Source organism: Kogia breviceps, chromosome 10 (genome assembly GCF_026419965.1).
Source record: "Kogia breviceps isolate mKogBre1 chromosome 10, mKogBre1 haplotype 1, whole genome shotgun sequence".
NCBI lineage: Eukaryota > Metazoa > Chordata > Mammalia > Artiodactyla > Physeteridae > Kogia > Kogia breviceps.
Genome location: NC_081319.1, coordinates 67,883,727 through 67,905,912, shown reverse-complemented (window position 1 = coordinate 67,905,912; position 22,186 = coordinate 67,883,727). Strand labels below are relative to the sequence as shown.

General features: G+C 43.8%; 1 protein-coding gene, 1 non-coding gene and 1 pseudogene across 3 annotated transcripts; all 3 read right to left on the bottom strand.

Annotated features, from left to right (window-relative positions):
- Positions 1–5,182: 5,182 nt before the first annotated feature.
- TRNAG-UCC (transfer RNA glycine (anticodon UCC)) lies at positions 5,183–5,255 on the bottom strand. Its single transcript has one exon. It is a non-coding gene; the product is annotated as a tRNA-Gly (tRNA).
- A 12,158-nt stretch (positions 5,256–17,413) lies between these two features.
- On the bottom strand, positions 17,414–20,430 carry ZBTB9 (zinc finger and BTB domain containing 9). 2 transcript variants are annotated; one of them, XM_059078006.2, is made up of 2 exons: positions 20,160–20,430; positions 17,414–19,904 (listed from the first exon to the last, which is right to left on the bottom strand). In XM_059078006.2, the coding sequence occupies exon 2, from the start codon at positions 19,896–19,898 to the stop codon at positions 18,486–18,488; it is 1,413 nt and encodes a 470-aa protein (XP_058933989.1). In that variant the 5' UTR covers positions 19,899–19,904; positions 20,160–20,430; the 3' UTR covers positions 17,414–18,485. The 2 variants fall into 2 exon arrangements, with proteins under 2 accessions (XP_058933989.1, XP_058933988.1); XM_059078005.2 differs by having other exon boundaries at positions 17,414–19,979; positions 20,160–20,386.
- A 549-nt stretch (positions 20,431–20,979) lies between these two features.
- LOC131764173 (GTP-binding nuclear protein Ran-like) lies at positions 20,980–22,117 on the bottom strand (annotated as a pseudogene).
- Positions 22,118–22,186: the final 69 nt, after the last annotated feature.

The window sequence follows — 22,186 nt, the reverse complement described above, 5'->3', positions numbered from 1 at the left end:
CTGGTCCGGGAGGATCCCACATGCTGCAGAGCGGCTGAGCCCGTGTACCACAGCTGCTGAGCCTGTGCTCTGGAGCCTGTGGGCCACAGCTACTGAGCCCACGTGCCACAACCACTGAGGCCCACGCGCCTAGAGCCCGTGCTCTGCAGCAGGAGGGGCCACCGCGATGAGAGGCCCGTGAACATTGCAACGAGGTCGCCGCAGCTGGAGGGAGCCCACGCGCAGCGGCGAAGACCCAGCGCAGCCAATAAATAAATAAATATATTTTTTTTTAAATGAAGGGGAATCTCTACATAATCACAGATAAAATTCAGAAGGAGGAATTAATAATTCTTAATTTGTATGCACAAAATCATATAGCCTATAGATATAAAAAGCAAAAACTGAAGAATTATAAGGAGACATTTATACTTTCTAATGACAGTGGGAGATTTTTAACATTATCTCTCAGAAATTTCTAGATCAAGCAAAGAAATATATTAGCACACCATAGATTAGCAAACTTGCATACAATTAGAGAATTTACATTCCTGTCAAGTACACATGGGACATTTACAAAAACGGCAAAAATTCACTATGTATTAGGACACAAAATAAGTCTTAACAAATTGCAAGGTTATTATAAGACCATATGCTTAGACCACAAAGCAACTAAGCTAGAAACCTATTTTTTTAAAGATACTTTTAAAGCTCCATATTTTTATAAATGTGAAATACAGACACACAATTTCTAGATGAGTCACAGGTCCAGTAAAAGATACTACAGTAAAGAGATTATATATGGACAGTAGCTGCAGACAGAATAACCACCAGATTAAGTTTATGATCGTCCACAGTAATTTTTCTAAGATCCACCTGACTTTTGTAGAGGCCAAACTGTGAATTAAGTGGGGAGGGTTAGGAATCACGACCCCTGCTTCTTTCAGGTCTTTAATGGGAGCATCAATCTCTGCATTTCCCCCAGGGTTGCAGTATTGCTTCTGGTTCACTATCTTGGCAAGGGGTGGAAGTTCCAGAGACTTCCACTTAGCCCTCCCTACCACAGTGACCCCATAATGATCCCATAGGGCAGAGGCAATGTGGGGATTAATCCAGCTGCCAAATATATCTAATCCAATTATACTTCCAGTAACCAGGGAAATAACCATAGGTCTGGATATTTTTTTCCCTAGTGTAGCGTCATCTAGTAAATGGCTATAGGTCCCTTTGGGAAATGCGTGGGGGAAGATTAAGGTGTTTATTTGTGGCAGCAGTGCAAGGTCCTTCCTCAAGGGAACCTGGCCTTTTCAAAAGGCTCTGGGTCTGTGAACTGACTTAAGCCTTGGACTAGGTGAGAGGGCATCATTCTCCACTATGGTGACTCAAGTTTTGGGGCTACCAGACCTACAGTTTTTCCTGTTATGCAGATCAAGCAATATTCTAGTAGGCTGATTATCTATTTTGTTCCTAGGGACACCATGATCAATTAGGTATCAATAAAGATCTTTGCAGACCAGAATGTTCTGATTACTGAAATACCTGTGATGCCCTTTACGGGTGATGGTTAAGTGCTTACGCTTGGCTTCTGCTACAATGGAATATCATCATCTTCATTGAAATCAGGCATCTCCTACATGCATAAATTGCCTACAATGGACAGCAACCACAGAACTTTTCAAGGGTGTAGGTAATCCCCCCACTAATACAGGCATACCTCGGAAATATGGCAGGTTTGGTTCCAGACCACCTCAAAAAAGCGGATACTGCAATAGAGCAAGTCACACAAATTTTTTGTTTTTCCAGTGCATATAAAAGTTACGTTTATAGGGACTTCCCTCGTGGTCCAGTTTGACTTCACACTCCCAATGCAGAGGGCATGGGTTTTTGTTGTTGTTGTTGTTTTCGAGGCAAGGAATACGACTTTATTCATAAAGTCAGCAGACCAAGAAGACGGCAGACTACAGTATCAAAATAACAATCTTTGAGGGCATAGGTTTGATCCCTGGTTGGGGAACTAAGGGGCTGCCGCAGGGTGTGGCAAAAAAAAAAAAAAAAAGAAGGAAAAAAAAGTTATGTTTACACTATACTATAGTGTTTTTTTTTTGAAGTATATAGTTGATGTACAATATTACATGTCTTGGGTATACAACATAGTGATTCACAATTTCTTTTAAAAATATTTTATTTATTTATTTCTTTATTTACTTATTTGCCTGCTGCCGGGTCTTAGTTGTGGCAGGTGGGATCTTCGTTGCGGGATCCAGCATCTTTTTAAGCTGTGGAATGTGGGATCTAGTTCCCTGACCAGGGATGGAAACTGGGCCCCCTGCATTGGGAGCATGGAGTCTTAACTGCTGGACCACCAGGGAAGTCCCTGATTCCCAATTTTTAAAGGTTATATTCCATTTAGTTATTATAAAATAGTGGCTATATTCCTTGTGTTGTACTATGTATCTTTGTAGCTTGTTTATTTTATAAATAGTACTTTGTACCTCTTAATCCCCTACCCCTATCTTGACCCCACCCCCTTCCCTCTCCCCACTGGTAATGACTAGTTTTTTCTCTATATTTGTGAGTCTGTTTCTTTTTTTGTTATAATCACTAGTTTCTCAGATTCCACACATTTAAGTGATATCATACAGTATTTGTCTTTACCATGTTGTAAACAAAAGTGCTGTCATCCAGGCTTTGTTATTCCATTTATAGAGCACAGGCAGAGTAGATTTAGCATAATGCTTAAGGGCCCTAGGGCTTTTGGAAGGGCAAATGAGCACTGGCTTCATCTTAAAGTTACCAGCTGCGTCAGGCCCTAAAAAGAGAGTCAGCCTGTCCTTTGAAGCTTTGAAGCCAGACGTTGACTTCTCCTCTCTAGCTATGAAAGTCCTAGATGGCATCTTCTTCCAATGTAAGCCTTTTTCTTTTCTTTTCTTTTCTTTTTTTTTTTTTTTTTGCCGTACGCAGGCCTCTCACTGTTGTGGCCCTCCCGTTGCAGAGCACAGGCTCAGTGGCCATGGCTCACGGGCCCAGCCGCTCCGTGGCATGTGGGATCTTCCCGGATCGGGGCACGAACCCGTGTCCCCTGCATCGGCAGGCAGACTCTCAACCACTGTGCCACCAGGGAAGCCCCCAATGTAAGCCTTTTTCATCTGCATTGAAAATGTGTTGTTTAGCATAGCCACTTTTATGAATTAGCTAGATCTTGTGGCTAACTTCCTGCAGCTTCTACATCAGCACTTGCTGCTTGTGTCACGGAGATAGCTTCTTTTCTCAAACCGTATGAACCAACTTCTGCTAGCTTCAAACTTTCTTCTGCAGCTTCCTCAACTCTCTCAGCCTTCATAGAATTGAAGAGAGTTAGGGCCTTGCTGTGGATTAGGCTTTGGTTTAAGGGAATGTTATAGCTGGTTTGATCTAATGAGACCACAAAAACTTCATCCACATCAGCAATAAGGTGCATCATGTCCAAAATCATTGGACTCCTAATTCTGCACCAATATGAGATACCCCTGAATCTGTGTATAGTTTAACTCTTACCTTGTGGTATACCTTTGTCTTATGGGAGCATCCAGGGTACTTGCTACTTCCTGCTCCCTGATCTAAGATGTTTTCAATATAGTGGATCAGTATAATACTCTGGAGACTATCCAGGTGATCAAGGTCATGTTATCCTATATTGTGACAGAGAGCAAGAGAGGGCAAGGGAGTAGCCCTGGGAAAGACCATGACTGTACACTGGTATCTATTCTGTGTGAATGTGAACTGTTTCTAAACTTCCTTCCTGATAGAGATAGAAAAGAATACAATTACCAGATCAAAAGCCATATACCAAGAGCCAGAGGCTATGTTGGATTATCAAATAGTCCACCACCATCCACCATAAACAATCTGGTTTTTATAGGAGCCACAGTAGTGAAAAAAAAAAAAAGGAAATATAATGACTGCATTAAGTATTTGAGGATGATATTAATCTCTGCCATTCCATGTAGGATGCAAAACTACATCTAATTGATCTTGGCTTGGTAGAGGTAGGAGAGACTGTTTTGCGGGCTTTTACTTGTCTTTTCCTACCATTATGGCTCTTACTCCATAGATCAGGGAACTACTAGGAGGGTTCTATCAGAGTCTAAATAGATCCATTCTTACTATGCTTTTGGGAATTAGGGCTATTACCAGAGAATTGTTCCACAGACCTACTGTGAAAAAAACTTGGGTCAGAACTCCATTTATCACCCACCTTCCCTATACCATTTAATAGGAGAGCCATGATGTCACTTTTTGTATCCTGATACCAGTGTCATTCCGGATTCTAAAACCCACATCTCACAAAAGATCTTGTGGTTCCTCTTTTTTCCTATGTACAGTTCAGGTCCCTTTAGGATTAGAGGAACTTCTACCGTGCTATCACAGAGTCCTTCCTCAAGATAATTCAGTCTTCTCTGGGTCTGAGAACTGGCTCTGGTCTAGCAATTGAGTGAGGGATATGATACTTCTTTTCAGTAGCAAACATCAGCCTTTGGCTCATTCACTCTTGATCTTTTTTTTTTTTTTTTCTTTTTTTGATTATATAGGTTGAGTTAATATCCTACCTGGCTTTCTATCTACCTTACTCTGGGAATACCTCGGCCTATTAGCCATTGCCACAGATCTCCATCTCTTCCCTCTAGTTGCCATTCTTGCTTTGCTGCCTGTTATGGTAATTATGTCTGCCTTGTCCCTGACAAATAAGTCAGGGCCTCTACTCTTTCAAAATCCTATCATCTCCACTGACACTACAGACTCCAGTTCCATATCAGCCTCTATGATGAATCCTAGCTTTCATAGAACAGCTACTACTGATATTCTCAACAATGTCAGTGCTCATCTCTAGCAGATTTCTTACTGTTTTATTGAGGGGAGTGTCCTCTGGATTCCCAGGGAACACAGTCAACTGACGAGTTCTTTGATTTTAAGGTAAATTTATTCTAGCATGTCTACATTTTTTTTAAAGACAATTCCTTCTATTCCTTTCTTTTAAAAAAATATTTATTTATTTATTTGGCTGCATTGGGGCTTAGTTGTGGCACACGGAATCTTCATTGCAGCATGCAGGATCTTTAGTTGCAGCATGAGGTATCTTCATGTGGCATGTGGGATCTTTAGTTGCAGCATGCAGGATCTTTTAGTTGCAGCATGCAGGCTCTTAGTTGATGCATGTGGGATCTAGTTCCCTGACCAGGGATCGAACCCAGGCCCCCTGCATTGGAAGTGCAGAGTCTTAACCACTGGACCACCAGGGAAGTACCTAGAATGTCTATATTTTAACTTTTCCCCAAGGCAGTTCCAGCACCTCCACCTCTCTCACTATGGGGTATTGTTTTCCCAAGCTTTAAGGAGCTTTCTCAGTGACGTACTAGGATCAGTTCCAGGTGTCTTTGCCAGGATATTAAATCCTATATCACAAAAGAGTGTCCTTATATTACTATGTCTTCCTTATCTGGTCTTATATTCCAGTCCTCTTGTTCCAGCACCCTCAATATCCCCATCCCCTGGTACATTCTCCCAGTTACTACGGGTACATATTAACCGGATTCTGCAACTCTTTTGGTGAATAATTTATTTTCTCCCAAAGTAGAGTCAGTATTTCCCCAGTTGGGCCATAATAAAAGATCCAAATTATTAGCCTAGAAGTCACAGAGGAATGTGGGGGCAAATCTTGAAGAGGGCAGGTATCACTTACAAGGCATCTGCCGCAGATGTAGGAAGTGCAGGCTAAGAAAGAGTTGTAAATGGCCTGGTTAAGCACTGAAGGAGTTTTCCCAACCCAGAGCCAATCTGGAAAGACCTAGAGAGTAATTTTCCTTTCCTTTTCTTTCATTTTTCCCCCCATAATATTCAAGACATCCAGTTTACAACAAAAAATTATGAAGCATGCAAAGAAACAAGAAAGTATGGCCCATTCATGGGGGAAAAAAGAATATCAATAAAGAGATATAAATGATACAACAAACCAAACAGCAATTCTGGAGTTGAAAAGTACAATAACTGAAATGAAAAATTCACCTGGCGGTTTCAATAGTTGATTTGAGCAGACAGAGGTAAGATCAGTGAACTTGAAAATAGGCCAACTGAAAGTATCCGGTCTGAAGAGCAGGAAAAAAAAAAAAAAAGGATTAAGAAAAATGAACAGAGCCTAAGAGATCTGTGAGACACCATCAGACATACCAACATATGCATAATGTGAGTCCCAAGAAAGAGAGGAGAGAGAGAAAGGGGCAGGAAAAATATTTGAAGAATTAATGGCTAACCCCACCCCCACACCAATTTGATAAAAGACATGAATATATACATCCAAGAAACTCAATGAACTTCCAGTAGGAAAAACTCAAAGGGATCCACATTGAGACATATAATCAAACAGCTGAAAGCCAAAAATAAAGAGAATCTTGAAAGCAGCAAGAGAGAAGTGAATCATAATGTGCAAGAGATTACCAATAAGTATTAACAACCTTTTTTTTTTTTTTTTTTTTGCTGTACGCAGGCCTCTCACCGCTGTGGCCTCTCCCACTGCGGAGCGCAGGCTCACGGGCCTAGCAGCTCCGCGGCACGTGGGATCTTCCCAGACTGGGGCACAAACCCATGTCCCCTACATCAGCAGGTGGACTCTCAACCACTGTGCCACCAGGGAAGCCCTAACAACCTATTTCTAATCAGAAACCATGGAGGCCAAAAGGCAGTGGGATAACATAACTAAAGTGCTGGGGTGAAAAATATGGGGGTTTCCTGGTGGTCTAGTGGTCAGGACTCAGTGTTTCAGTGCTGTGGGCCTGGGTTCAATCCCTGGTGGCGGAGTGGTGTGGCCAAATAAATAAATAAATAAAGTGCTGGGGTGGGGGTGGAGGAAACCTGTCAACCAAGAATTCTATATCCAGCAAAACTATCCTTCAAGAATATAGAAGAGAGTGCTTCCCTGGTGGCGCAATGGTTAAGAGTCCGCCTGCTGATGCAAGGGACACGGGTTTGTGCCCCAGTCCGGGAAGATCCCACATGCCGCGGAGCGGCTGGGCCCGTAAGCCATGGCCACTGAGCCTGCACATCCGGAGCCTGTACTCCACAAGGGGAGAGGCCATAACAGTGAGAGGCCCGCATACCGCAAAAAAAAAAAAGAATATAGAAGAGGGCTTCGCTGGTGGCGCAGTGGTTAGGAGTCCGCCTGCCAATGCAGGGGACACGGGTTCGTGCCCCAGTCCGGGAAGATCCCACATGCCGTGGAGCGGCTGGGCCTGTCAGCCATGGCCACTGAGCCTGCACGTCCGGAGCCTGTGCTCCGCAACGGAAGAGGCCACAACAGTGAGAGGCCCGTGTACTGCAAAAAAAAAAAAAAGAATACAGAAGAAATTAAGACATTCCCAGATACACAAAAGCTGCTGGAGTTAATTGCTAGGAGACCTGCTCTATCAGAAGTGCTAAGGGAGCCCTACAGGCTGAAATGAAAGGACATTAGACAATCTACATGCAAAATGATAATTGTGGAGCCTTACCCCACATAATACACAAAAATTAACTCAAAATGGATCAAAGACCTAAAAGTGAAAGCTAAAACTATAAAACCCTTAGAAGCATGTATATTGGGAATGATAAAGTATATTAAGAGGTGAAAGCATAAAAGGATATATGGCCATTCATACCTTTCCATTTACTATGAATAACCTATTTCCTGTGTGTGAGAAAATAAAGACAAATTATTAAAAATGTTGATTTGGAAAACTTTACCATGTTCAAGAAACACATTCAATTGGAAGGAATAATGCTGGAAGGAACTAAGTTGGAGGAAGAAGAGTGTTATGGACTGAACTGTGCCCTCCTCCGTTCATATGTTGAAACTCTAATGCTCAATTAGAGAGACTGTACTTGGAGATAAAGCCTTTAAAGAAGTAATTAAGGCTAAATGAGGTCCTAAGGCTGGAGCCCCAATTCAGTATGAGGGGTGTCTTTGCAAGAATAGAGACACCAGGAGTGCATGTGCACAGAGAAAGGTCATGTGAGGACCCAGTGAGAAGGCAGCAGTCTGCAAGCTAAGGAGAGAGGCCTCAGGAGAAACCAAACCTGCTGGCATCTTTTTTTTTTTTTAAAAATAAATGTATTTATTTTGTTTATTTATTATTTTTGGCTGCATTGGGTCTTCGTTGCTGCATGGGCTTTCTCTAGTTGCGGCGAGCAGGAGCTACTCTTCATTGTGGTGTGTGGGCTTCTCACTGTGGTGGCTTCTCTTGTTGTGGAGCACGGGCTCTAGGCACGCGGGCTTCAGTAGTTGAGGCACAGGGGCTCAGTAGTTGTGGCTCGCGGGTTTAGTTGCTCTGCAGCATGTGGGATCTTCCTAAACCAGGGCCCAAACCCGTGTCCCCCTGTGTTGGTAGGCGGATTCTTAACCACTGTACCACCAGGGAAGCCCCCTGCTGGCATCTTAATCTTGAACTTAGTCTCCAGAACTGTGAGAAAATAAGTATCTCTTGTTTAAGCCAACAGCCTGTGGTATTTTTGTCATGGCAGCCCTAGAAGACTAATACAAAGAGCCACTAATACTTGACAATAAATCTTTAAAGGAAAGTTTAGATCATGTAGACAGAATGGTTGCTGTTGATTACAAGAGATCATGATCATGACAAGAGCAGAAAAATCACATTCAAAAATGCAATCTCCAGGGGGCTTCCCTGGTGGCGCAGTGGTTGAGAATCCACCTGCCGATACAGGGGATGCAGGATCGTGCCCCGGTCTGGGAAGATTCCACATGCCGCGGAGCGGCTGGGCCCGTGAGCCATGGCCGCTGAGCCTGCGCGTCCGGAGCCTCCACAACGGGAGAGGCCACAACAGTGAGAGGCCCGCCTAGCACACACACACACAAAAAATTAAAATAAAAATGCAACCTCCAGCACAGTCTAGGGTTATCAGAAGCTGCATAACACAAGCAAAGGGAATGTAACACCTGTACATTTTGAGTTTCTGGTCATGCTTTGTCAATACTTTCAGAAGATGATTCACAATCATCCAATTCTGATGACTCCATTGCCAAGGAAAGCAGACTATCCACCAGCTTCTTGGATCTGACATGGATGAGCCTCAGACATTTATTGTTTCACTCATTTCTTCCGAAGCTTGTTCTTAGTCACCTTCTTCCACCCCTAGACACCAACAGTGACTACAGCCTCCATATCTCCCTTCTCATCTCCAAACCTCACTCAGGAAGCACTGTAATCTTCAGTAATCATGTTTAAAAACTTGCCTTCTTTATTTTATTATTGCTAAGTGTTATTTGCCTTCATTATGTGTCTTAAACATATTGTTTCACTGTTCATTTACATTACAGTACACATTTGTTACAGTTAAAAGGAAAACATGATTTGTACCCTACCCTATAGGGTTACTGCACAAATAAAGTCATTAGTGAGTTAATTGTTAAACAATTAGATAGTTGGTGTTTTAAAGGCTTTATCTTAAGTAGAAAAACCTCGTTGATTGTTTTATATATATGTGTGTATATATATATTTTAGAGGGTTTCCAGTACTGAAAGAAATTGGTTGGGGTTTTTAGATGTGCTGGGAATATATTATTTTTTTCTACTTAAAGTAATGATGCACAGACTCCCACTACCTAAAAATTCACTATCCAACGTGTTTTTAGGAATGGATTAAATCCTCTGAGGGACGCCTGTACTAGAATATGAGGTACTAGAAAGAATAAAGTCATATCATTATTATATTGTTGTGAATATTACATTTCATTAGAGGACACATATGATCAACCACTAGTGATTCTAAAATTGATCACTCAATTTACAGTTAACGCTTTCCCTCTTCAGATTGGAAAGTAATCTGTGTGGTGTTACTTTGGCTCTATATGAATGTTTACAACAATCAATCATCTATTGGGTTTTTAAAAAATTTTTACTTATTTTTGGCTGTGTTGGGTCTTCGTTGCTGCGCGCAGGCTTTCTCTAGTTGTGGCGAGCAGGGGCTAGCCTTTACTGTGAGGTGTGGGCTCACAATAATAATAATGATAATCCTTGCCTGAATCAATAATTTCATTGGAGTTTGTGAAACTATGTTTTTCTAATTATTTTGTTTCTTTCACATTGTTTACAAGAATTCTGGGAAGGCTTCTTCATTAACTAGGACTATTTGGTTATCCTAAAATAAATTTTTACCAGAAGAGCAAAATAATGTTTAAAATTTTCCCTTTAATTACCAATTTTCAAAGTAAATGTTTTAAAAGTTACCCCAAATGGTAACTTTGGTAACAAAAGTAACCATTGAGACTTCCTGATTTACTCTCATTTTGAGTATCATCATAAAATAATGAATTTCACTGAATCACTGTTAAATTCAATCATTATTGTTTTAGTTGCTAAGATTGTGACAACTTTGTTCAGTGGGGACACTTTCATATGGGCTCCTGGGTCCTGTGTGTGTCTGTGTTTGTTTGTGTGTGTGTGTGTGTGTGTGTGTGTGTGTGTGGGTGTGTGTGTGGTATGCAGGCCTCTCACTGTCGTGGCCTCTCCCGTTGCGGAGCACAGGCTCCGGACGCGCAGGCTCAGCGGCCATGGCTCACGGGCCCAGCCGCTCCGCGGCATGTGGGATCCTCCTGGACCGGGGCACGAATCCGCGTCCCCTGCATTGGCAGACGGACTCTCAACCACTGTGCCACCAGGGAATCCCTCCTGGGTCCTTTTGACATGACATTTTCTTCTAAAAAAGCTTCCTTGCTTCTTAACATGAAAAGGTATACCAGGTGCACTTTGAACAATGTCTGCTTCTAGACATGGAATCAGCAATTTCTCCAAGAAGCCATGCTTAGTTAGTGAAATTACATAATTCAAAGTACACATAAAGGAGTCTTAAAGCACATATAGTCTTGTTTCTGTCCTTAGCTCAACTTCTTTTCCCGTTTTTATTGGTTTCTTGTTTATCCCAGTAGTGCTTCTTTTTGCAAATATACTTTTCTTATTTCCTCCTTACTCTTACTCTCATACAAAACAAAGCATGTTATATATATCGTTCTGCACTTTGCTTTTTTCACTCAACAATATATGCTGGAGGACTTCCCTGGTGGCACAGCAGTTAAGAATCCACCTGCCAATGCAGGGGACACGGGTTCGATCCCTGGTCCAGGAAGATCCCACATGCTGCAGAGCAACTAAGCCCGTGCGTCACAACTACTAAGCCTGTGATCTAGAGGCCGCGAGCCACAACTACTGAAGCTCGCGCACCTAGAGCCGGTGCTCCACAACAAGAGAAGTCACTGCAATGAGAAGCCTGCACACCGCAACGAAGAGTAGCCTCCGCTTGCTGCAACTAGAGAAAGCCCGCATGCAGCAACGAAGACCCAAGGCAGCCAAAAATAAATAAAATAAATAAAATTTTAAAATATATATGTTGGAGATCTTTCTAAATCAATACAGAGAGCAAATGATTATTTTGTTTTCAAGATTCAAGCAGAAAGTTTTATTAACTTGGACAAGAACACAAACCAGAATGTTTAATATAAAATTTCTGATTAGATGTTCTTACTGTATATAACTATTTCCAAATTTATTTCTCAATCTTTTAAAAAAGTGACTATATATAAATACACAAATTATAATTAATACAATTCTCTAGAGCTCATATATGTGTATTTGGCATTTTTATTCAGTCCACAACTATCCATAAATATATCTATCCATAAATAACCAATGCCATGAAAACACAAGGGCTCCCCCTTTTTAAACTTAACTCACAATATCATTATCACAACTAAAATTTTTAACAATAACTCCTGATATCATCAGATGTCCAGTCAGTTGTCTCATAAAGGTCATAAAATTTTTTTTAAATCTTTTTAAAGAACTTTATCCAAGTAAGATCCACGCATTATGATTGGTTAATGTCCTTTAAAATCTTTTAAACTACAGATTACCTTCCATCGCTTTTTTCCCCTTACAATTTTTTTTTTTGAAGAAAACTGGTTATTTATTCCCCAGAATTTCTTACAGTCTCAGTTTTGCTGATTGCATCACTGTGGTATGGTTTAACATGTTTCCCTGCCTTCTGCATCTTCTGTGAATTGGCAGTTATATCTTGAGGCTTGATCACATTCAAGTTCAGTATTTTGGGCCAGACTAATTAATAGGTGGTGGTGGTGTTTTCCATAAGAAGCACATAAAGTCTGTGTGTTTCTTTTTTGTGCTATTAGCAGCCACTGATGCTCAATGCCTATATCCATTAGCTCATTGGTGGTTCATTTATTTTTTTATTGTGGTTAAATATACATAACAAAATTTACAATTTAAAGCATGTTTTAAACCATTTTTAAGTTTACAGTTCAGTGGCACTAAGTAATTCATGTTGTTGTGCAACCATCACCACCATACATCTGCAGAACTTTTTTCATCTCTCCACACTGAAACTCTGTACCTATTAAACAATAACTCCCCATTTCCTGCTCTCCCCAGCCCCTAGGCAACCACCATTATACTTCCTGTCTCTATGAACTTGACTGCTCTAAGTCCCTCATATAAGCAGAATCATAACAGTATCTTTCCTTTTGTACCTGGATTATTTCACTTAGCATAATGTCTTCAAGGTTCACCTATGTTGGAGCATGTGTCAGGATTTCCTTCCTTTTTAAGGTTGAGTAACATTCCATTGTATATAAATACCACATTTTGTTCATCCATACATCGGCCAGTGGACATGCTACAGACGTGGTACCGTTTCTTACAAGCCAAAAAATTACAAGGCAAAACAGAGATTATATGGAAACATACATTGCAGCAAAATCATTAAAGTTGTTTTAATTGCATGTAGAGTCAAGAACAAGAGGCAAGATCTCCATTCCCACACAAATTTGCAACAGATACATATTCTGAGCTCAAACTACAGTTCCAGCAATGTTTTTCAGACCTCAGTGCAAGTGCAAAGGAAATTTCTATATTTCATTTAACTGTGCAATTGTGGCACTTCCACCTAGCCTTCAATTGGATGTGCTTGATCTACAATGTAATGATGTGATAAGAGGCAAGTATGAAGAGAATATAAATTACAGAGTCCTATAAATGCCTTTCAAGTGATGAATGTGCTCAGTTAAAATCATATGCTCTTGGGACTGATACCAGTATTTGGCAGTACTATCTGTGAAGACATTTTCAAAGATGAAATACATAAAATTTTATTATAGATCCACACTAACAGATGAACATTTGCAATTGATTTTAATGATAGGAAACACTAAGTTTGAACCCCAATTAAGCAGCAGACCTGTACTACAAAAATTTGTGCTCAATTATTATTATTATTATTATTTTTTGTGGTACGCGGGCCTCTCACTGTCGTGGCCTCTCCCGTTGCGGAGCACAGGCTTCAGACGCGCAGGCTCAGCGGCCGTGGCTCACGGGCCCAGCCACTCCGCGGCACGTGGGATCTTCCCGGACCGGGGCACGAACCCGCGTCCCCTGCATCGGCAGGCAGACTCTCAACCACTGCGCCACCAGGGAAGCCCCTATGCTCAATTATTATAACTTGAATTTTGTCAATAAACTCAAAGGAATCATGGAAATTTGTTTTCCTTAATTTCTATGTACCTATATAATATCCTTGATTTTGCTTCTTAGCATGCAAAGCCTAATATTTACTATCTTATCCTTTATAGAATAAGTTTGCCAACCCTTGGTCTAGAAGAACCCTGGTCAATACATGCGTCTGCCCTTGATCCACTCCCAAGTTCTATTCCTGTCTCCCACTCATTAAATGGCCTCCAATTCAACTGCTCAAGCCAAAACTCTAGAAGTCATCCCTGATTTTTTACTTTCCCACAATCTCTATACTAATCTGTTAAAATGTTCTGTCAGTCCTACCTCAAAATATAATAAGTTTTAATCCATCTCCTTCTCTCCGTATCTGCTGCATTTACTCACCTCTTGTCTGCACTAATGAAATAGTCTAATTTGTTTCCCTGCTCCCACTCTTGGCACTCTCCCCTTTTTTTTTCTTCCAAGAATCTTGGCCTTTAATGATCTAATATTTGCTCTATAGCTATAGGAATCTCTTTAAAATGTGAAAAGATCATTACTCCCTTACTTTAAACTCTTTATAGTCTTCTCATTGCAGTTAGAATAAAATCTGCATTCCTCATCATGATGTGCAAGGCTCTATATAGCCCAGCCCACCTCTTCAATCACATCTGCAATGAACTGAATGTTTATGTCCCTCAAAATTATGTTAAAATCCTAATCCCCAATGTGATGTTACTAGGAGGTGGGGCTTTGGGGTGATCAGGTCAGGAAGGTGAAGACCTCATGAATGGGATTAGTGCCCTTATAAAAGAGACTCCAGAGAGCTCCCTTTCTCTTTGCACTATGTGAAGATACAGCAAGATGACTGTTTATGAGCCAGGTAGCAGGTCTTCATGACACTGAATCTTCTGGTGCTTGATCTTGGACTTCCCAGACTCCAGAACTGTGAGAAATAAACTTCCATTGTTTATAAGCCACCTGGTCTGTGGTATTGTTACAGATGCCAGAATGGACTAAGACAACATCTCATTCCTCTTCAGGTCCACTGGTCTCATCAAATATACCTCCCTTTCTCTTCCTTGGCCTTTACATCTGCCGAACACTTTACTAGAACCACTTTCCTTGCCCTGTTTTGCATGTCTGGGTCTTTCTTTTCCTTTGGATACTAGATAAATGTGTACAGTATGCCTTCCTTTTCTGTTACTCTCCACCTTGTTGCCTGTTTTATTTCCTTTCCCTTTTGATAGATCTATGAAATACCTACATAACTGGTTTAAACATCTGTCTCTTAAAGTGACAATCCAGGGCCCAATCCCCTGTGATACCTTCTGATTTTTTCATCAGTGCCTGGTACACTGCAGACATTTATTGCTGAAGGAAGGCAGGAAAGAGGGAAGAAATCTAAGTGGGTCTGGGGGTCAGGAAAACTGGAGATAAAAAACTAAGGGTATTCAGTATTTAAATGCTTTAACTCAGGGGACTTCCCTGGTGGTGCAGTGGTTAAGAATACGCCTGCCAATGCAGGGGACACGGATTCAAGCCCTGGTGTGGGAAGATCCCACATGCCACGGAGCAACTAAGCCTGTGCACCACAACTACTGAGCCTGCGCTCTAGAGCCCACAAGCCACAACTACTGAGCCTGCATGCCACAGCTACTGCAGCCCGCGTGCCTGGAGCCTGTGCTCCGCAACAAAGAGAAGCCACTGCAATAAGAAGCCTGCTTACCGCAATGAAGAGTAGCCCCCGCTCGCCGCAACTAGAGAAAGCCTGTGCACAGCAACGAAGACCCAACACAGCTGTAAGTAAGTAAATAAATAAATGGATGCTTTAACTCAGAAGAGTGGATAAAAATCACCCAGGAGTGTATCAAGTTAGAAGATGGGGGAAAGGGCCCTGAAAAACTCTAGCATTATGAGAAAGGTAATAATTAAAACAATAACATCTAATCCTTACTGAGTGCTGTATGCTTCATTTCCCTTTTAGTTGAAAATATTTTCCCTTTATGTATGTGACCCTTCCCTGAGAGAACCGATCCCTGTAAAAGTGTGGGGAACTACTGTTCTCACTCATAACAGTTGACATTTATTGAGTTTACTGAGTGCAAGGCACTATTCTAAGCATTTTACATGTATTAATTCTCACAACCCTATGAACATAATAAATGCTAATGAGAAACTACAGAGACAGAGAGTGAAGATATAGGAGAGAAAGGATAATTAGAAGAGCAAAGGCTCTGGGAAGGGGGCTAGCCTTGGACAGTAGAAGGGACATCTCTTCCACTATAAGGAGGAAAGGACAGAAGCAGAGAGGTGCACGTTTGTTTAAACCAAAATCTTTCATCATGGAACTCAATTTCCCTATAATCCTAATAACTTGGAAAGAAAACCCAAACTTCTAACATGGTGTCTTAATTGGCTTCACAGAAGTAGTAAAGTGCTATGGGGATTAAGGAGAGGGAGGAAGCAATTCTGCCCTAAGTTTGGACACCTATTAAGGGCCAGATATACCTGAGGCTTTACAGATCCCAAGACAGACAACATATGGAGATTGTATGGGTGGGCCTCTGTTCTTGTGGGCTGGCCAGCACCCATTCTCCACTCTTCTGTCCCAGAACTTCAATTTCCCTTGAGGATTCCAGGATTTGTCGTCACCTCAATGGAACATATGATCAAGGTGCTCTGGTCAGAGGATGGCCCTGAGGCCCAGAGTTCTCTCCTGGGAAATTTTATCTTGAGATGAGTGACAGAAGAAATAAGATTGACTGGGTCATCATCCCAAACATATGACCGGAAAAATTCCCCAGTTCCTGTTCCCTGAACCCCTGGAGCTGACCCAGGTCTTGTCCTTCCAAAGGCTGGTCTTTTAGCCCTTCCTTCCATTCCAGGAGCCACCCCACATCCTTCAGATTCCTGTGTTGATAAGGTTAGTCAGAGCCAGTTTCCACTGCTTGCAACCCAAGGATCCTGGCCAACAGATATAGTCAGCTACAGAACATGTGCCAAAAGAATGACAGGTGGGTGGGATGGTAGTAGATCCAAGGTTGGCAGCCTCCATCCCTGACCCCTTATCCAATGTGGTCACAGTCCTTACAGTGGGGATGGTATCATGGCAAGGCTCTTTAGAAAGGCTGACAGATCCCAGCTACAACTCACCTTCTCAGCCATAAAGTCATATTTTTTAGCCCCTTTAGGTTCCATACCTATTAACTTTTGAGGAACGTGCTTTGGCAAAGGCTGTCACTCCTGGCTCTATAGTTGTGACTTCAACTCATGTTCACCATTTCCACATCAATTCAGCCACCCACACCCACTGCCACACTCTGGCAATGGAGTTCTTTGTGAAACCTCTGGTGACCCATCATAGGTCTTTACTCAGCGGATTGTGCCACTACAGTAGCTTGTACTGTCTCCCATCATGGACTTACCATACCACATTGTCATTATGTCTAGCTTTGGTAGTAGCTGTGAACTCTCTGAGGGTAGAGTGTAAGTCAGGGTCTAGTACAGTGCTTTGCAATAAATGTAGAACAAACCAAATAAACATAATACATGAAGTCAGGGAATATTATAGGTAAAGATCATGTGAACAACCCCTTAAAAAAAAGAAGACAGAGAACCAGTTCGGAGGTACATACGACCCCACCAAAAAAAAATTTAAAAATAAAAAAATAAACAAAACAGTTCAGACTCTGAAAAATAAGGCAACTTACCAGAAGTTATTCAGGGGCAGGTCAGGGCTGAGAATCTGGCCTAGTGACATCCAGGACAGTGTTCTCTGCAGCAGTGTGAGACTATCCGATTCTTTCCCCATCAGCATAACCCAGCCGCATAAGGAATATGTCCAAGTCTTTGCAACTCTGTTCTCACATCGTCTCTCCCATATAAATGATTCAATTCAGTCCACTGTCAGCTTAGCTTTCACAGCAAAGTTTATTTGAAGAAATTAAGAAACTTAAGACAATCTCCCCATTCCAACATCTATCCTTCTATGTGTTGACCAAGGGGCTGTCAAGTGTGGGTAGGGATGGAAAGGGAGGGGGTGTGGTCCCACTGTGCAGTTATTTCTCTAGTTTTCAGCATGTGCCATCTCAGCCCTGAGTCGCTCTGACCATAGCCACTTCTGCAGAGCAGTGGTGCTACCCTGAGAGTATCTTAGGTCAGTGGCCGTCTCCTGAATTCACTGCTCACATTCCAGTCAGTGTGATCAATATGGATGATCAGTGGTGGTCAAAGGTACACAAGAGGGACTTCCCGGGCAGTCCAGTGGTTAAGACTCCGCACTTCCACTGCAAGGGGCGTAGGTTAGACCCCTGGTCCGGGAACTAAGATCCTCTATTAAAGAGGGGTCTAGGTGACACATGGAATGCTCAATCTGTTAAAGTGCTCAACTACAACATACAAAAAAAAAAGGTGTTGCAAAATTACCTACTAGTGAGAAAGCAATTTATAATCTGAAGGGTTTCTGGAAAATTTTAACAAAAGTATATAAGAAGACCTCTACTCACACAATTTCAGCAATGATGAGGGAGAGTAAAGCTTAGAGCTTAGTCTCCGGATTACTAGAACTCTGAATCAAACATATCTCTAGATGGAGACCAGCTCCCTTAACTACTCACAGAGATTGAATGAAATATTTATCATAATTTTTCTTGCTAACTCCTCTCTCATCAAATAAACTTCTAATCTGAATTCCAGTTTCCTGTATGAAAAGAATATCTATTATGCGCAATTGATCGATTTACGTATGGCCTGTAAACCACTTTCCTGTAGGGTAGTTAGCGAAAACCTGGAGTGAGATGAGAAATCAGAGTTTCCAAATCGGTCAGGTTGAAGCCCACACCCAAAAACAAGAGGTCCATAATATAGCTATCCTCTTGGCATAATTAACAAGATACAGGATTGGGGTGCCATGGTAGTGAGGGGTAAGTATCCAACAGCAGCAGTGGCTCCCCTGTCCTGTAAGTTAGTGTATGGCCTCAGTAGTCACTTGTAAGTCCAGTGAGCAGTGGCCCAGCCCTGGCCCTTGCACACATCCCGGTGGCGAAGGAAACAGGCATGGACTCGGAACCGGCGGCCACAGTGAGGACAGGCATGCAGGGCTCCAGCGTGGGTCTTCATATGCTCTGTTAGATGGTGCTTCAGCTTGAAGCGCTTGTTGCAGATGCCACAGCCAAAGGGCCGAAGGCTGAAGGTCAGCATGATGTGCCGGTCACGCTTTGGCTTCACTGCAAACCGCTTCCCACACAAACAACCAAAGCGTTTTCCATCTGCAGGAGGTGCCCCGCCTAGCTTCACAGGCCCATGCACAGCTTGCCCTGCTCCCCCAGGTCCCCCTCCCCCTGACAAGATTTCATTCCCATGAAGATCCACTGGCTTCCAGGATGGACCACCTCCTCCAGATGTTGGCCCTGCTCCTGAGGGCAATAAGAACCCTAGTTCTCCATTCTCTTCAGCGTCCCCTCCTGGAAACACTTTGGTCTCCTCCTTTGTTCCTCCAGACTGAGTTCCGCCTCCTGATATCTCCTCCTTGGGCTCAAAGGGTTCCTGCTTAATGTAGAAGGTTTTGGGAGGCAGTACAGTATGAGGGGCAGGAGGCTCAGGGGGAGCACTCTCGCCCTCTGGAAGCCTGCAAGGAGTAGTGGATGTGGGTAGGGCCTGGGATGGAGGGCGGGGAAAACCCCCTGATCCTCTCTGAGGCTGAGGAGTCTGAGAGGGTGCTGTTGACCTTTGGTCCTCCTCATCTTCTTCTTCTTCTTCCTCCTCCTCCTCCTCCTCTTCTTCAACTTGAAGCTGTAACATATCTCCCAGTTCACTCCCCTCCCCTCCAATGGGGCTCTGGGTAGAAGCGGAAGACTGCGCCACAGTCTGGAAAGGGGAAGAGCGGATGCACCAGCCTCCTGGAGAAGATGTGGTGGAAAGAAGTGTGTGGAAAGGGGTCGCTCCCCGAGTTGAAATCCCACCACCTGAGTTTTCTAGTTCTCTAAGGATCTCAGAGCACTGATCTACCACTTGCCACATCTGGAGACCACTGGCCACAAGGAGGTGGGCAGGGAGAGCATCCAGTGGCAGACGGAGGTGCCCGGAATAAATGAGCTGGAGCAGCCCCTCGAAGGCGTCGGCTTCGATGACGCTGGGCAGGGTGAGACGTGGTGCATCCCCCAGAAGAAGTTTGTCGTGGAAGTAAGGAGAGGCGGCAGCCAATACCGCTTTGTGGGCCCTAAGTTCGCGGCCCTGCACCAGGAGGGACACGTCACAGAACTTTCCCTCCAGCCTGTGGCGGTTCAGGGCCTCCAGGAGTAACGAGCTATGCTGAGGGAACTCGATCTGGATCGTCCGTGGGGCTGGGTTGCAGGCCGGGGAAGGGGCTACGGGAGGCAAAGGCGTCGAGGTATCCATGGCCTCCTGGGTAAGAGAGAAACCCCAGAGGGGTCGAGTACAGGAGGTGAGGGGCGGGGTAGAGCCCGAGCGGGAAGAGGGCTGTGAAGGAAAGGGACGGGGTCACAGAAGCTCTGGATAAGGGGAACCGTGTCTCCTCAAACGCCCGCCTCCCCTGCCCCGCAACGTGTGGAAACTTTTCAGTCGGCGGCGGTTCGGGCAGATCAGTCCCACGCACTCCCCCGCCGAGAAAACGAAAACAAACCACAACAAAACACCAACCGAGGCTTGAACTTCCAGGGCCTGTGGAGACGAAGAGGTCCTTCAGCCGCGAGCCGGACCTCGCCGGCCGGGTCGGCTTCTCCCCGCCGCTCCGCTCCCACTCACGTGCCCGCAGAGTCCGGCTCCAGGGCAGGCGCGGCCACCCGGAGATCGCCAGCGCCTGCCGCCCGGCTCTTCCCGCCGCCACGCCCCCGAGAGTACACACGCTGCCCGGCGTCCAAGGCGCCTCTGCAGCAACCGTACCGCCCCGGCCGGAAGCCGCCGCCTCCCCGCCGGACGCGGACGCCGGGGCGCTGGGCGGTGCCTGGGAGGCAGCCAATCGGAGGACGCCGGCCTACAAGCCTCATGTTGATTGGTTGCGCGGGTGAGAAAGCGGTGCTGGCGAGAAGCCGCTGGCCCCAGCCGGGCCGCAGAAAGCGTGGGTTTACGCTCCGGTGATTAAACTTAACTCCCGCCTCTGGTAGATGCTGAGAGGGCGAGATTAAACGGGCACTTACCGTATGTGCTACGTATTGGCCGCATCACCTTGTATCCCTCGGGCTCCGCCACCAACGAGGTAGGTGTTTCCATCCCGTTTCCTCGGGGGAAACCGAGGCTGGCAAGTGGTGGCCCTGGGGATGGTCCCCACATCGCTGAGGCACCATGTTCTTTCCTCCATTTCACATGGGAGCATTTAAACTAATTTTTATTTTTCCTCTAACTAGCAATTAAATAAACTTCATTTCTAGGTAATTTTTTTTTAGATATTTGAATACAACTTTATTCTGATTCTAAACGAAAAGGAATGGGAATGACAGTAACAAACAAGATTCCACCACTGAATATCGTGATGTGACTGTAGCAGTCTTATATTTGAAGCTCAAGGAGGAAACAACTGTGTTCCAAAACACAAGTATGCAGGTCCAAAAAAATGGAGGTTTGTTTTTTTTTTTTAACTGCCACATTCACTCCGAAGCCCATTCATCTCCTTCAGCATCCCAAAGATTAAGCACATGTTCTGCTTAGCTATATAATAAAGTGGCAAACACCCTGCACCACCGACATCACAGGACAGTTGCCTATAAAACTAGACTTCTGACTCTGGGCTCCAGCTTCACTTTCTCACAGGTCATCATGTTCATCCGGGAGGGCAGTTGTCTGAGCAACCTCTAGATCATGCTTGTACTGCGCTGCCAACACTGGATCCATGACCAACTCTGGTGGGGCGAGAGCAGGCATGGCAACGAACTCCAAGTTAGGGTCTCCGATCAGTTTCCTAGCAAGCCAGAGGAAGGGCTTTTCAAAGTTGTAGTTACTTTTGGCAGAAATGTCATAGTACTGAAGATTCTTCTTTCGGTGGAAGACAGTTGACTTTGCCTTAACCTTTCTGTCCTTAGTAACCACTTTGTTGCCACACAACACGATGGGGATGTTCTCACACACTCGTACCAGATCTCTATGCCAGTTACGCACGTTCTTGTAACTCTCGACATTACATCAAACATTATAATGGCAAAGAGCTTGGATATAATAGCCATCAGTCCACCAAGTTTCTCCTGACCAGCTGTATCCCATACATTGAACTTAATAGGTCCTCTGTTGGTATGGAACACAAGGGGATGGACCTCAACACCCAAGGTAGCTATATACTTCTCAAATTCACCAGTCAGATGATGTTTCACAAATGTAGTTTTACTAGTTATTATTTTTAAGTTACACGTAGATGTATACTTGGAATCTTTCATCAGAGAATGCTATTTTTTTCTTTTTTAATGTTTTATTTATTTAATGCTGCTGTTCTTTGACCTCTTTACTCCTTTGGGTTAAGTGGTGCAGTGGTGAGGGGAGAGACAGACGGAGTAAATTTGGCCAGTGCAAAACCCCTACTCTAAAACAATAAATCTCCTGCTGGTCGGGACAGCGATATTCTAGGGTGAAGACTACGGCACCACATAAGGATATACAGTTTCTCCTAGGCTGTCAGCTTCCTCTCAAAAAGCAGCTCGTCACCCTGCTGGTCCTCCTGGAGGTCCCAGCCTAGGAAAGCA